Genomic DNA, 16,880 nt, shown 5'->3' with positions numbered 1-16,880 from the left:
AGTATCATCGCAAGAGGAAACAAAAAGGACTAGTCTACATTTATTGAGAAAAAAACACTTTAAAAATGCATTTCACTACATTTGTAATTCTTTACAGAGTTTTTATACCAATTTGTGGCACTTGATAAATTCATTTAGTGGACCCCCACTACTCGCAGGTGAGAGGGACTGGTAAGACCCGTGAATAGTGAAAAGCTGCGTATAACTGACGGCCATTGAAATGCAATGTGGGGATTTTTTTAAGCCCAAAGAAATCCTAAAAACAAAAACAAAAAAAGCACTGAGAAACTTTACATATGTATTTCCCACAAAAAACAGGAGGGAAATGGGGACAAAAACAATCACAAATATTGAAAAAAATATTGGCGATAATGCAAATCCACGGATGACGAACCGCGAGTATGCGAGGGTCCACTGTATACATATTCCAAACCGCAAAAACTAGTCATTTATAATAAGTTACTATACACTACTGACTCAAAATTGGGCTCTTCTGGGTGCAAGTTGTATCCTTTCCATCAACTGATGTAAAATGTTGAGAAAACATTCAATTTAGACAGATAAAGCTCATCAGCTTCACAATAACGATTCAATAGATGTCATCTAAGTTAAAAGGAGACAAAGAAGAGAGAAAAGTGCAAGACTGTTTCCAGTTAATCTGATGTTGTCAGTCATTGGAAAATATTTTCCTCAGGTCAGGGCAAAAGTGTTGAGCAGTTGACGTGTTGACATCTTCAAGCCAACAAGAATGCCTCTTTGTGTTGTCACCTGAAATTGGAGATATTTTGGAGGATTTTAGGGTTTTCAGAAGCAGGCAGCAAAGTTTTAGTTTTTAAAAATAATTAAAGGAACAAGAGAGAGAAAAGCCTTTACTTACATGAGAATCGTCTCAGGTTTGCTAGCCAATCACATGACAGAACAAACACCAGACTGAAGTGGCGGGTCCTTCCTCTCGGCCACAGCCCCCAAACTACAACGCACAGACATAATTCACTTTTAGAGGCTAATACTGTAGCTAACATTTATCAGTGTGGAAGCATTTATGACCTTTTGGGTGACATGAAAGAAGTGTCATTCTCAGAGTCCGATGAGTGGATCTCTCTAGGTTGTGCAAGCAAGTAGTTGGGTTCAATGTGATGGCATCTTAATGGAGGGCAGAGACTCCTGCTGGGCTCAGAATCAATGCAAGCGAGGGGACTGGCGGCGTGGAGAGGATTTCCATTTGGGTCCATGCTGAGAGCTTCATTACTGCAGGATCCTAGAGATTCTAGGTCAGTCTGAGAAGAGGTCTGGACAATGATGTGGGGCAGTGAGAGAGGAGCGGTGCAGTGCTCCCTGTGGGACACCTGCAGTTTCTTCATGTGGTAGATGGCGGCACTTGCATGGAAGGCTTGCTGTTGACAAAGAAAGGAGGTGAAAAGGGTTCTTTCTGTCTTGGCATGACACTAACACGTCACTTTAGTGTTGCAAAATATTTTATGAAATCGTTATCATTTTTAGCTTTCTGAAACTACAGCCCTATAGATGAAAATAAAGATTACTAACAATAGTGTAACATTTTGTTTTGACCAATCCCGGAAACTGATGAAAATGCCGTTACCGGCATTCGCTTGTTTTGACCAGTTGAATCCTGTTATCCTGATGATTGGCACAGATGGCATCATCGCTTTGAGTGACGGTTGTTATTTTTGCAATGTAAATGTGCGAATAAAGGGCGTCTTAAAAAAATACGGTGATTTTTCAATCAAGCCGATTGTCAACCGAGAAAAGATTCTGTCACAGGAGCATAAATACGCTGAATTTTACTCTGTTTACTGGAACCAAATATAATCTTTTAAGAGTAAAATGTACTCTATGAAATTTACTGTGTAGAGTCCTCAAAATAGTCATTAAACTTTGATCCTCCACCCACATAGATGGAATACGCAAATTCTCTCTCTTACACAGTAAAAACACTTTGCGTAAAATTTACATTGAATATTTTACTTTCTTCCAAGTGTCAATTTTATTCTGTTTAGATTGGGACCATATCGAATCTTTTTAGAGTAAAATGCACTCAAAAAAGTTAATTTAGAATCCTGTGATCATGATGATCCTACAATTCATATGCAACACTCGAAATATAGACAACCCTACATTGTTACTAACCTTCCATTTAGATTTGGCAAAGTTCCGTTCAATCTGCTCACAAACAGAATGATAAATATCCAAGTCTTTAGCTGTGTTTCCAGCAATCCTGTAATAGAGTCAGTGATCGTTGTTAACCATGTTGCAATACATGGTGTCTTCATAGAAAACAAACAAATATTGAACGTAAAGGCCCTGATAGACCAAAAAGACGCTGGCCAATAGTGACAGACGCTTACCCCCTGTGGCATCCGGCCGGCTGTCGGCACGTCATGCTGGAGGAATACACCGCAACGACAGACAGCGACGCTGACCATTAAAGTACCTTCTGCGCATGCATAAGATGTAATACCCTTCCATACCATCGGCGGTGGTAGTCACCATTTCTCATGGTTAGAAAACACCAACCGGAAAGCTGTTGGCCGGAGGCGGATTATAAAAACGTAAACAATTCTTTCAGCTATATTCTTCGCTCATGATGAATTCCCACGCGAAGTAAACCATTACGTTCTTGACACGGTATTGGGAAATACTTACATTGTCAACCCTCGTACTTGTAATAGATTAAGGCAGCGGAGGCGTGCTCACTGCATTTGTCACTTCCCGTTGGTGCTCCGCGCGCTGATTTGCTAGCTAACAGCCAATCAGAGTGACCAAATGTCACGACTGGCGACGGCGATTCAACATACGTAAACGCCCCCAAGACGCTTACAGACATGTTACGACACTACGACGGTGGCCACTACACCAAACAGTTGGTGCATTCGGACGCCACGACACTTCACGACCTCCGACGTCGGTTTGGTCTATCAGGGCCTTAAGGATAGATTTAGTTTTAGCGTATGTGGGAGCATATGGGGATGTGAAAGGCAAAAAAAAACGACTCACCATGGGTGTCGCAGGGCCTGTTCAGTGGTGAATCGTTTCATGGGATTTTTCTCCATCATATTCCTAATAAAGTCTATTGCTGTAAAGACAAAGAAGACATGTACAGAGTCCTATACGTTAACATTTTCACAAATTTAACAAAAACATGTTAATATTCACTGGACAAAAATGCTATTCCTAAAATATATATTTATAAACCTAATTTAGTCACGCGTCCGTACTTGAAGTACTACAAGTTCAGCATGAGACCTTTATTTTGTTGGGGAAGCATGGTATGTCTTCAAACAAATTCTTTGAAGTGATCAGTGCTGTCATGTGAGAATTGCCGCTACTTGTTTGGCTGCTATAGGTCCAACCCCAGTTGTCATCTTCAGGCTACAATGCTAGGTAAGGTATGCTACACTATAAGAAAGGAAGTCAACCCAAAAATATATTTTTCAAGAATATGTTCTATGCAGGCCCACTAGTTGAAACAAGGCATTCTGATTAATATTGTGTTTATGGAATATGAGTTAAGCAGGAAAATCTAGCCATCTCCGGGGGCAGCCATTTTGTCACTTCTGTCGACTGGAAATGACATCACAGTTGCTCAGGGCTAAAATAACGACCAATCATGGCTCAGTTTCAGAAAACAGGTGAGCTGTGATTGGTCGTTACCTGAGCCCTGAGCAACTGCGATGTCATTTTCAGTCGACAGAGGTGACAAAATGGCTGCCCCCCGAGATGGCTCAAAACGTGTGTAATTGCTGCTTAACTCATATTCCACAAACTCAATAATTTTCAACTTGTGTGCCTGTATAGAACATATTCTTTAAAAATAATATGTTTGGGTCAACTTCTGCTTTAAGCTCTTGAATGAAAACCTGAACAAAATTTAGCCAAAACATTTTGGATCAAGGGTCAAATTTCCAAAAGCAACTCATGATGGATGCAAGTCATGTCTCATAAGAAGGGCATGGTGGTTGTACTGATGTTACACAGGCGTAGTTTCTTTCCAGAACTTTTTTTTTGTACCTGACTCAGAGATGTCATCCCAAAAGGGAGAGTGAAAGGCGTACTCAGCTCGCATGATCTTTGAAAACAGACGTGTCTCGTTCTCCTCAAAGAACGGGGGGTATCCACACAGCCTGCAACACATACACAACTAGCTTCAAATATGGCATCATTTTTACCATGGAAAATTCAAGTGCCGTGGTTAAGTGACTACAAATATTGTTTGGTTGAGAAGCCCCAAGTTTGATTCAATCAACTGACATGGACCGTCACAGAGGAGGAAACAATGAGCAGGTCGTAGTTCATGGACAGTGTACTTTAACACCAAATTTTGTGTCCAGTGGTTACAAATATCTCAATTATTGTATGAACGACAGTACAGTAGAATAGAATAGAAGGTAAAAAAAAAAAAAAAAGCTACTTACAAGATGTAAGTAATAACTCCAATAGACCAACAGTCAACAGCTTTGCTGTAGGGTTTTTGGGCCAACACCTCTGGAGCTACAAAAGAAAATTATGGTGGATAATCATGCAGGATCATCAATATAGAACAATGTCCTAATTATTTGACAGTAGGGCAACAGTGATTAATTCATGTTCTATTTTATTTTACTGCCTATATCAATATATCTTTTCGATTTTTGTTCAAAGCAGAGGAGATTATCAACTAAAAGGAGACCTATCTATTTACATTCGATTCTATTGTGTGCATGCCCCACTAAGTAACTTACCAACATATCCTGGTGTACCACATGCTGTAGACATCACCCCATGCTCCAACGTCTTTGAAAGGCCAAAATCGCTAACCATGATCTTGGCATTTTCATCTGTACTATAGTACAGCAGGTTTTCAGGCTACTCAGCCAAAGAGTGTGAGAAGAACAGAAAGATTGATAAACATGGGTGAGTACAAGGTATTCTGATATAAAAACATTTCTAGAGGTTGCAGACTAAAATATATCAGTGTATATTATTTGTATTTGTGTTACCTTGAGGTCCCTGTGTACAATACTGTTTTCATGCAGGTAGCCAACAGCCTCCAGCACCTGTTTGATCACCAGACTTGCATCCTTTTCTGTAAAAACACCTTTATCCAAAATCCGATCAAATAGCTCCCCTCCTGACACCCTGCGCACAAATGAGGAGTATCATTAGTATTTTTGTTTTTGTCTCTTTTACTCGACATATGTAGCAAGAATCTTAAGGGTATAATGTAATGTACACTTACAGTTGCATGACCAGGTAATAGTGTGTTCGACTCTCGTAAAAATCCTCCAGCCCTACCACATTGTCGTGCTTTATCCTGAAATCAGAGGAAAGAGATTTAGAAATCAATGCAGACCTCAGCAACACAAATACACACATACACATTTGTTGGTACCCTCCTTAAAAAATAAAATAAAATAAAAGCACTATGGCCACAAAAATAGCTTGAAGCTGCCAAAAGTCATACGACATAAAAACTTATTGCAGAAAAAAAATTACTTCAGGAAAACCCGACGTTGCTTCATTTTTGTGGTCAAACAAAGTTATAAAATAATGAAAACGGCCTGAACACAAATGATGGCGTCCTTATTCTTTTGGGGTGCTGCAATTGTACACTTTGTAACTAATGAGACTTCAGCACCTGTAGACAAGTATTTTAGCCAGCACTTCACAAACTGCTCCAGTAGTGTCAGGACTGAAGGGTGCTCTCGCCCAACGCCATATTCTTATACATTGCAATTGAAACAATATATTTGAAGGGAAAGTCAACCCCCAAAAATATTTACAATAATATGTCGAACCACAGCATTCTGATTAATATTGCGTTCGTGGAATATGAGTAAAGCATCAAAATCCATCTGTTTTTGTTCAACTTAGGGGGCAGCCATTTTGTCAATCGAGTGAAAATGACCTCACAGTTGCTCAAGGCTCAGATAACGACCAATTATGTCTCAGCTTCAGAAAACAGGCGAGCCGTGATTGGTCGTTACCTGAGCCCTGAGCAACTGTGATGTAGGGGTGGGCGATACGGCAAAAAAAAAAAAAATAATAAATCGATTTTTTTTTTTTTTTAATCGATATGACAATTTGACGATATTCTACAAAAAATATTTTAAAATCTGCACTTGCTTCACAGACCAATTGTGGATAGACAGCGTTTGTGAACAATATCTCTTTTAAATTGCTAAAGACAACTTCTACAAAACATAATGATATTCTACAACAATATTTAACAATAAAAAACAACAAATTATGCATAGACTTATATTGATTTTTGGGAAAATTTATGTCATTTAAATGTCTCTGCTGTTATTCCATAATGATATGACATTTTGAGCTGCAGTAAGTTCTGGTGTACCACTGCCAACTACTAGAGGAATCAGAATGAGAAAAAGGTGTTAACTACAGCAATCAGAATGAGAAATAAATGTATTTGATATGTGACGGAAGTGTCACCCAACGAGAGAAAAAAAAGATGTCGTCATGACAACACCCATTCTCATACATTGGCCAGCGTATTCAGAATAAAGTTGAATAACAAAACTGCAATTTATCGAAAAGTGCATTTTCCCACTCATTCATCGCTGTGATATGTAGCCTTGTGACTTTATTCATGTTTGGATGTATCCTGGCGTCACACTAATAAGCAGGCGTAGTTTGTGCAACATGCCTCGGGAATACAGGCTAGTTATGAATGACGCGGACTACAAGCGTGTAAACTGAATGTTAAGCGATCATCCAGGCTGTCACTTTTGACTTGCTCGCTAAAGTACTGAGTGAGCGTGAGTGCGTGTGTGCATTTATATTTGTCGCTTCAACTCAGTGACTGTTTTCTGAGTGTGTGTGTGTTTAAGCTTTTGTTTATCGTGCTTGCGCGGTCGCCAAGTTTTCCTCGTAATCCATATGGCTCGTGGTGCAACAGACTTGCTCTTCACGGTGACCGTTTTGGCACATCTAACAATGTTATTCCCACCGACGTCAGTCTTGTCAGTTGTCAACCCCAAACCATTTACAGACTACGGACGACGTGGACTCGCGCCTCGCTATGAATCCCCACTCGACACTCCGCCATGCTTGAAACAGAGTCATGTGACTTGGTCCTGCCCGCTGATTTGGCGAATGAGTATCACTTCCTCCTTTTACACATTGTGAAAGCAAGATTGACCATGATATCGATAACGATATATATCGCCCACCTCTACTGTGATGTCAATTTTAGTCAACAGAGATGACAAAATGGCCGCCCCCTGCTGCTTAACTCATATTCCACCAACGCAATATTAATCAGAATGCCATGTTTAGACTAGTGAAGGCACATAGAACATATTATTGCAAAGAACTTTTGGGGATTGACTTCTCTTTAAGGTTTATGCAGAAAAATGTCTCTATCTTTCAGAATATGTCTGCGTGTGTTTTACCTCTTTAAAACAGTGATTTCATTTTCCAGGTTGCTGTGGGTGAGGTGTTTTTTTTTCAGACATTTCAGAGCGAATAATTTCCCTGTCTTCTTTTCTCTCACCATGAAAACTTCAGAAAAAGACCCCCTGCAAAAGAATGGATAAGAAATATATTCAAGTTGGGACAAAAAAAGTATACACACTAACCAATCACAACATTTTAACCACTTCTTTCATTAGTGCAATAATCTAATGAGAGCCAATCGAAGACTGCGTCAACTAATCTCCCTCTACAAGGATAATAATGGCCACTTTAGATTGACACTGTCAGTGAATTATTTAACGGGAGAAAGCACAGCAGGAAAAGAAATTAGTAGGGCTGTAACGGTATGCTAAATCACGTTTCGGTTCGGTTCGTTTTTTTGGAAACTTCGGTTCGGTATATTTTCGGTACAAAAAAATGATTTTTTTTTTTAAAAAATGTTTATTTTGAGCACGTCCGCCTCACAGTTCAGAGGTCGTGGGTTCGATCCCGACCCCGGCCTCCCTGTGTGGAGTTTGCATGTTCTCCCCGTGCCTGCCTGCGTGGGTTTTCTCCGGGTACTCCAGTTTCCCCCCACATTCCAAAAACATGCATGGTAAGTTGATTGGACACTCTAAATTGCCCCTAGGTGTGATTGTGAGTGCAGATGTTTGTTTGTCTCTGTGTGCCCTGCGATTGGCTGGCAACCAATTCAGGGTGTCCCCCGCCTACTGCCCGAATACAGCTCGGATAGGCTCCAGCACGCCCCGCGACCCTTGTGAGGATAAGCGGTACAGATAATAGATTATTTTGAAAAGATGACAAGTAAACTGTACTTTTTTTTTTTGAAAAAATGAATAAAAGCGAACCATTCAGGTGATGTTCTAAGAAATTACACCAGAATAAAAAAATACACTAACAATAAAGATCTCTTAATTTTGTAAATTATAAGACACTGAAATCTTTAAACACTCAGCAGCAACAGCCTATGACACATCTAAGTATTCAAGTTAAAGCCAAGTTGTCATTACAGTACATATATACACTTTTTGTGATGAAAAAAACACGTGCAATAACTATTATTGTTAACTATTATTGTTAACTATAACTATAACTAATTATTGATAACTATATTAAAACTATTTTTATAATGAAAAAAATACAGTAACTTAAAACAATTCTTTATGAAATTGTATACACTTTTTAGGCATTGAAATGTTTGAATGTTCAACAGCATATTGTAACGAATCTGTGTTGTGATTTTTCCGAGGTTCATGAATGCATCGTACGGCAAGCAAGTGGAGCAGGGGAGAAAGAAGAGCGCAAGCAGTTGTACTTGGATTAAAAAAACGTGATAATTAAACTACGTCTGACAAGCGTGTACATGGAAGACGCTACAATATGATAAATCTCGCAATTTAAGTTTGACGATTTGCTCCCCCGTCTAAGCAACATTCACAGTCGGATGATGCCGTGCATATTAGACGTGCTACCTGCCGCCCATCTCATGTAGCAATGTTGGCACACAACTTTCGGACTTAAGCTTTCCCCATCTGCGATTTTAACAGGACAGCCAGAATGTTCCCAAACAGTAGATCGCAGTGTACGGGGGGACCTTCGACCTCTGGCTCTTTTCTGGCTCTCACTGTTGTGCCGCCACTCTGCTTTCCCGCATGCAACATTCAATAGCGCCCGTGCGTAAGCTTGCGCTAATAAGTGGACCGAATCGAACGCAAGTGGACCGAACCGAACATGCCATACCGAAACGTATTAATTCACCCACGTGTACCGTTACACCCCGACCCGTTTAGTGTAGTATATTTGCTCATTTATAGCACTTGTATTTACTCAACAGTAAAAGTTGATAGGGCTATGGTAATTGAGGTTTTTCTGCTTGGCTCTGGACTAAGGCGGACACTTTTTGCTCTGCTCCGGCTCCCACCCCACCTCTCCCTGCTTGCTGACTTGATCTATGTGCTGTCCTCTTTCTTAACTTATTAAAGCCTCCTGCTGTATTTTTCATCCCAAAAACGAACCATGGAATTAGTCAGCTGAACTCGACACTAAATACCAAATTTTCTCAGTGGGAAGAGCAGGCAGTGAGGAGCCTTCTGCCCCTCTGGGAGATTTGCAGCTGGATCTTAGGTCCTTGGCAAAAGTGGAGAATGGTGTGCCTATCGATACTATACGTTGAGGATGTGGAAGATATCTAAATTAATTATTGGCCTTCTGATAACAGCTATCCAGCTATTTGGAGTTAGCGGTTTCCTGATCTATCACAAAATTTAGCAGAGCAGAGCAGCTTCATTGGAAGACCAGGCTGCCGGTCTTTCTGGATGATGTTGGGCGGGTCGATCAACACTCAGACTCATGTGATGATCAAACTCAATCGCAAAGTGAATGCGCTTTTGGAATTTTACCGCAAATTGGAAAATAATGTGGAGTAATAATGTGGAGTAGTTGGCGTCTGGCCTTGAAAAAGTGATCGAGGATTCGGATAATTGACACCACTCAGGCTAAAGGCATTCAAGACTGACTGAAATTGTTGCTGGCCTGCTCCCAAATTATCCGTTATCTGGAATTTTCCCCTGGAAGAAAAATACGCTTGGATGCTAGCGTCCCCGTCAGCACCCCCTCCATCCCGGCCGGGTCCAAGGCTGGTATGCCAAGGGCGTCTCCACGAAGGAGACAATAAGCTTGGTGAAGCAGCTTCGAATGCTTGACACGCATCCACATCCTTGATAATTACGCTCACACACATCCCTTTTGTCACTGCCTCCGTCGAACTCCTGTTTTCCTCCGTGACGAGATCTGAGATGCGGAGCGCTCGAATGGACTGAGCTGCTAGTCACCGGTTGCGTCGTGTTCCCCCTCCCTGTTCACTACATGGAAAGTCTTGAGATCTGTTGTACACGTCTGTTAAATGTACGCTGTATGTGCTGAGTATGTGCAGGCTCAAGCCGTTCTCCCTCTCAAGCAGAATGGTTCGAGTCTGTCATTTTTTTCCTCCCCTCTCCTATCGATTTTCTTTCACATCTAAGATATCAGGGCGTTAGACAGTGAACCGCCTTCTGTTCTCTCTCCCTCTTTAGATGGGTTGTAACTAGGAAGACAAATTCCTTGTGTGTTTGACATTACTTGGCCAATAAATCTGATTCTGATTTGGAAAGGGGCCTATTTGTGCAAATGCACTTTTTTATTTGTTTCCCCTCAATTAAATAATAAAATAGTACACATTGTTTATTCTCCGGGTTCTGGTTGGAGTTTGGTGCTAACGGTGACCACGTTGTTCATAACCATTACTCCTACAGCTTCACTGGTATTTTTTTGCAGCATGGGACGGTTGGTTGTCTTGCATCATAATTACTCGAGTGTGCAAGTTTTTTTTATGGATAGTTAGAAGCTCCACAAATTTGGCAGAGGTCATTTTGACCACCTTGCTGACATCGCAGCCTTGTTGGGACACAAATCCATCCAATTGGACACAACTAACATACCCACTTGTTGGTCATCAAGAGCTTGTTGCACCCTCAACACAATGTATTTGCCTGACAGAAAGTTTCCTTTATGCACCTTTATCTGAATGAATATGTTTTCTAGTTGAGCAAGGCCGCTCGCACTCACAATTATTTTTTTCTTCCAAATTAGCTATTCAATTACTTTATTTCTATTAACTTACAATATCCCAAATAAGAAATATTAGCTTTACCTCAGAACCGGACAAAAAACAAAAGCAAAGGTAAATCGAGTGATGGGTTAAAAATATGATATATGCGTTTCTTGCGCAAAGTGTCGGCTTATTGCCCTCTCCTATGCAGTACATCAAGTAGAGTGCACATTCAACATAAATACTGTATATTCAGTCAGACTCCTAATCCAATAATGAAGTTGGGCTAGGATGTTCCCACACTGCTCCCGTCTGACGTCAGTGATCAGGGACAGACAAACACACACCACACTTATTCACAGCCAGTCCATGACAAGAGCACTTTAAGCAGCTTTGAGTCCACAAGACAGCGATGAGGTAACCGGCTTATAATTAAGTTAACAAGTATTTGATGCAGCTCACTCTGTTGCATTTAGTTGTTGTGAGGCCAACTTTGTCTCACAATGTGAGTACGGCTAAAGCTAAGTGAAAAGAGTAGAGAGAGAAGGTGTTTCCTCCTCCTCGCTTGCTCTGTCCATTAATTTGATCAATTCATGTCTAAAATCTGAATGACACATTCGTAAAGAAATTAGGTATCGATAATGGATGGATGGATGTTTGTATCTGATCATACTGTATACACATCATATGTATTTGCTTTTGAGCATATCAAAATTACAAAACAGTTGCATTTCATTAAGTTAACAGTATATGGCTCTAGAATACCTGTATGTATTGGACCTAAATGTGTTGTCACTATCTACCAGCATATCAAAATGGGACAGACTCTGCTAGCAGGTGGAGCTATGAGTGGTTTACGCAGAGCGTATTAAAGGTTCCATTGATAAAGTCAGCTGTGCGGTAGGTGATGAAAGGATTATCCTTAAACCTGTGCCAATCTGAGCCTGAAGTGTCCTCCTTTTGATATTTGGACTTGGGAGTAAGATTCACTGTAAATAGCAGCATTGCAATGCAAAAGATGAAGTTAGGAGGGTGGCAGCCTGTAACCAGTCTCATTTTCCCATCTGAGCATGCAGTACTTACGATCCCATCTTCCCCTTGAAGTCAAACACATCCTTGATGTTATTTATGGGTTTCTTCCAACTGCAGACAATCTCCTTCCGCCCCATCTTGGCTCTGACGTTGCCGTAGACTCCTGAAAAACATATGCCATGATACGTTAAAATAAAAACATACACATATTAATCCAGCACACCTGCAACCCTAATGATGACAAAGAGGATAGAAAATTGGTCTGCTATTGTAAGTTTTGGCTGGAATGTCATGGATGTAATAAGTGCATGTCATATATTCTGTGAATGCTTTTGGAAATTACGTGTAAAAACATTGGGTGTGTATTTTTAATTTGTAGCAGCTAATTATACATTATATTAACATGTAGAATTTGTGAAAAGTGAAAATTGTACATCTCCAAAACTCTTTTTTGGGGGGGCGGGGGTGGGGAGGGGTCATATTCTAAAAACATCAAAATAAGTAAAATACTGATATATAATACTGACTTTATATATATAGCTTACCAAGTGTCTATACTTCATGGTCATATCTACAGTCTATCTACAGTTGTAAAATTTGGAAATTGGAGGAACATAATGGTCCTTCGTTGACCCGTTTCACAACCCATGTTCCCTTTTCAGCCTGTTTAGGTTACATAAATGATTGCATGTCCACAGCTGAGGTCAGTCCCAGCTAAGTAAAGCCTTTTTGTACCTATCAGTTGCACAACATTCAAAAAAGTAAGGGATTAGTGGCAAATAGCAGTGGTTGGTTAAGCTTCGGACATACTGTATCTACCTCTCTCTATATCCCTCTCTCGTTTGGCTCCTAAACTGCTCCTCTGTGTCTGCCGAGGGAATGGATTAACACCTGATTCCATAACGGAACTGGGTCGGTTCACAATCTAGCCTTGAAAGATCACTGAACTTTGCACATGTGCAAAATTACTTACTTTGCGCAACTTTTTAATACCACATCTAACAATTAGAAGACTAATTTAAAAAAAATCTACTCAGGAATAAAGCTGTCAAAGCTGTTTCTAACCCTCTATCCAGCTAGCTATTATGCTTACATTATAAATACAGATTTATTTATTTTTTTAATAGCAGCACATTTACGATGGGAAATATTTTATACACTATTTTCGGAACTATTTTATACATACATTCAATGGCATTCAACTGAGCTAAACCTGCCAGGCACTAAACGCTGAAGCACCACATTTCAATCCAAGTGTGACTAAAATGATTGCAAAATTATTTTCTGTATCAATTAAGAGCTATGTGTGCACATTTAATTTGAAAATAGGACGACATCTCAAATGTAGATGAATAAATTCGAGCGTTTTAAACAGAATGTAAAGGTGTAAAATATCTTTCACAATGTGTAATCTACGACTGAAACAACCCAACAAAGTAGCCTAGCGGTAATATTTAAAATGGGTTTTACCTTGTGGAACGGTGAGAGAGAGGAGCAATGAGGTATCCTTGGACGGTACCTGACTTTGCCAGGTAGTGTGCAGCTTTTTACCAACAAGGGGCGGAGCTTCTTCCATTCTAAACTCTCGCAGAGTTCGCGAGATGTGTTAGGTTCAAAACTCCCACAGCCAGACGACTCTATGAACAGATGCATGCGATAGGCCTACATGTACTTCTGAATGAACGTTTTTGTTGAGCAAGACATTTTAGAATAGAATGGACATATTTTAATAAGATATAAATTCATACTCGGGAAGAGCACAATGAGATAAAACATACAGATGCATCTCATCAGATTCACGTCGGCTATACTATTAGCTTCACCAAGTACAGAGTGAAATATTTCATGGATTTTTGATTATTTTGATCGTGATTTAAGATTACACCTAATGAAAATCCCAAATTCGTCATCTATATAAATTAAAATATTACATTAAAAAAATGAAATTTTGAAATTTTTCTACCTGAAATAGCAAGTTATATAGGTAGCTAGCAGCTAATTAGATAGATAGTTAGATAGATAGATAAATAGATAGAGAGAGAGAGAGAGAGAGAGAGAGAGATAGATAGATAGATAGATAGATAGATAGATAGATAGATAGATAGATAGATAGATAGATAGTCAAGTCAAATTTATTTATATTGCCCTTAATCACAATAAAGTCTCAAAGGGCTTCACATATGCACCAGATCATATACACAACATCCCCTGATCTTAACCCCCAGGAGAGCAAGGAAAAACAAACAAAAAAACATCTGGAGAAAAATGAGAAACCTTGAGACGGGACCACAGATGGGGGGATCCTCCTTCCAGGATGATCAGGCTGCAATGGATGCCGAGTGATAGATAGAAAGATGGATGGATGGATAGATAGATAAATAGATAGATACATACATATATACGTACATACATACATACATACGTACATACATTGGTCATTTAAAATGGTATCATCAAATGTTCCACAATTAACAGAAAAAAATATACCAATTATATCAAGCCAGTCCATAGATATCCAAATTTGAAGTTCATAAAATCACCTCTTTTTTTATGCAATTACGTCAGTCAAAGGGAAACTCTTGTGATCAAGCAATGTGGTCTATTAAAAACGATATTTACAGCAAGTGCCAGTACGATCTCCAACCTCGCTTCCGAAGAAAACAATCCCGTGTTCAGCGTTCAAGTCCATATGTTTTGATTGGCTTGTAGGTTGAATTTCCCCTTGAATCCTTGATATGACCTCATTGAATGATCAATTTCTATCGACCATTTGGAAGAATCATCAATTTGCACTTCTGCTTCGAATGAGCTGCGTTTGAAAAGTTCCCTTGTTTTAGGACCCTTCAAAAACATTTATCGAGCATTTAGGAGGCATCAACAGGTAAATGGACCATGAAGTTTTATTGCAGTCTGAAGAATATAAGATATGTTTTTAAACTCCGGATGACGGAGCACCTGGTTGACCTTGCCCTTAATCTGTTTTGTATTAAATGCTTCTATTGCAGAAATATCACTGGATATAGCTAAATTAAGATCTCAAGGCATTTACAGTGTGTTTGTTGGCTGATGAATTTGCCATCTGTATGGCCAATCATTGATATATGCAAAGGTGGGCACTTGACCCTTTTTTGCCGGTCTGTCCTCCGTCCACGACCTCGGAACCCTTGCGGCCTCGTCCCTCTGTCCTTATTTATAAAAATTATCGCCCCGACTCCGTCCTTTTAAAGCGGTTCTGTCCTTACGTCCGCACCCACCCACCAAAAAAAAAAAAAAAAGCGTCCGTGCATGATGCGTCGCGGGAGAGATGGTAACGGCAGAAGTTTATTTAAAGCTCATTGGCTAATTTACTATTCAAACCCGGTGTGGACACGTTTAAAACACCCAACTGTGCGTACTTACTTCCATTGGGAGCTCCGGCGTGAACGAACGCTGTGCACTGCACATGTTTGGTCTGCACAGAGGGGAGTGTTGGCCACTTGTTTGCGATGTCGAAACCTTTTTTTTGTTTTGCCAGTCGTCGTCTTCTACCAAGCAAAAGCTCTTCCTCTCCGATGTGCATCAAATGAAGTTGCCGCGACATTCAGGTTTCAAATTTCCCACGGTCAAACGCCAGCGCTCCTTCTTCGGCTCGTTCTTCTTCTCCTTCATTTTCTTCGACGAAGGTGGTACGTGCGTATGCATGTTATTTACACACACATATGCTACATAACACCCACGCCGCTGCCAAACTAGTTTGCTTCGCAGCAGCAACGAGCTGCGTGGTGGATCCTCTCCGCTGTGGCAACAAATAAATTGCTGGGGCGAGCAGGGGAAACTGTACGCCATCGCAACTTGTGACATAACGGACCGATCACGAGAGAGAATGCGCGTGGCGTCGTATACAAAGCAACAATTTCTGACGTGTGCACTCTGCGTATGTCATGTGATGCTATGCGGGAGTTGTTGGCCGCGCCGACGCGGGAGTATAAAGAAGCCTAAAGAAGACTTTCGCAGAGTAGGTTGAGATTGACTTTGGCTGCCTCACGACAACGTCACACGCATGAGGGCCGATTAGTGGGCTGGACTAAAATCGACCAATGCCCTTGCTTAGTCCGCCCCTTTTTTTCAAACGTGTCACCCCCCCGTCCTCCGCCCTAAAAATCGCCGTCCGTTCGGGGCGGGGGCACGGACCGTTCCTCCACCGGGACGGACTGCCCAGCTCTGGATATATGAAGGATATTTTCGAAGGAACTCGCTCCCGTTTAGCATGCTGAAGGCCCGTGACTTCTGGTGTCATTTGATTGGACGAGGAGCTTTGAGTTTCTAAACAAATACTCTGACATCCTTTTTTTGCTGATTTTAGTTGGTTTGCTGGTAATCTTTTTTTTTCCATCTCCTGCACCCAAAAATTTGAACAAGCATAGGCATTGTCAACTGACTGGGAATGGATGGATGGGTTTCAGCACTAGTTTGGGGTGATAATAATAAAAAGAATGATAATAATAAAAATACTTTATTTTATAAACAGTTTATAGTCTGTTAAGAATTGTTACGGCCCCCTTCATAAGAATGTCACGATGCTTAAAAGTGTTTCATTTCATACATACAGTATCCATATTTTCATGAACAGAAATGTGTATGGCTTAACAGTTTTAACCAACATTTTTCAGATGCCTCCTAAAAAAAAAGAAAGATGCAAGACGACAGTCAGCTAGGCTTGACCAGGAGTCATTTTCAGCAGAACTTCTCCACTCACTTGAGAGTACATTGTCACTGAATTTTGAATTGTCATTGTTTGATCCCTCATATTCTGTTTAACCCTCCTGTTATGTGTGACCCGTACTAAAAA

General features: G+C 40.4%; 1 protein-coding gene across 1 annotated transcript; it reads right to left on the bottom strand.

The window, feature by feature from the left end:
• Window positions 1–27: 27 nt before the first annotated feature.
• LOC147141653 (calcium/calmodulin-dependent protein kinase type 1D-like) lies at window positions 28–13,671 on the bottom strand. The gene is made up of 13 exons (XM_086040064.1): window positions 13,523–13,671; window positions 12,104–12,215; window positions 7,413–7,538; window positions 5,237–5,311; window positions 4,998–5,136; window positions 4,740–4,863; window positions 4,434–4,509; window positions 4,030–4,142; window positions 3,016–3,094; window positions 2,149–2,236; window positions 1,048–1,394; window positions 878–970; window positions 28–768 (listed from the first exon to the last, which is right to left on the bottom strand). The coding sequence occupies exons 1-12, from the start codon at window positions 13,626–13,628 to the stop codon at window positions 907–909; spliced, it is 1,449 nt and encodes a 482-aa protein (XP_085896190.1). The 5' UTR covers window positions 13,629–13,671; the 3' UTR covers window positions 28–768; window positions 878–906.
• Window positions 13,672–16,880: the final 3,209 nt, after the last annotated feature.

This window comes from Filicampus tigris, chromosome 9, assembly GCF_054856515.1.
Source record: "Filicampus tigris isolate MCC_2025a chromosome 9, RoL_Ftig_1.0, whole genome shotgun sequence".
Taxonomy (NCBI): Eukaryota; Metazoa; Chordata; class Actinopteri; order Syngnathiformes; family Syngnathidae; genus Filicampus; species Filicampus tigris.
Note: the sequence above shows the minus strand (reverse complement) of the source record. Positions and strands in the feature narration are given on the sequence as shown.

Excerpts from the sequence above, each read along its gene's own strand:
- LOC147141653 (XM_086040064.1), bottom strand. The coding sequence starts at position 13,628 with ATGGAAGAAGCTCCGCCCCTTGTTGGTAAAAAGCTGCACACTACCTGG. Across the intron at positions 4,864-4,997 it reads TTGTACACAGGGACCTCAAG|CCTGAAAACCTGCTGTACTA; the intron begins GTAACACAAATA and ends TTGGCTGAGTAG. Across the intron at positions 4,143-4,433 it reads GGAGTTATTACTTACATCTT|GCTGTGTGGATACCCCCCGT; the intron begins GTAAGTAGCTTT and ends TATGTGTTGCAG.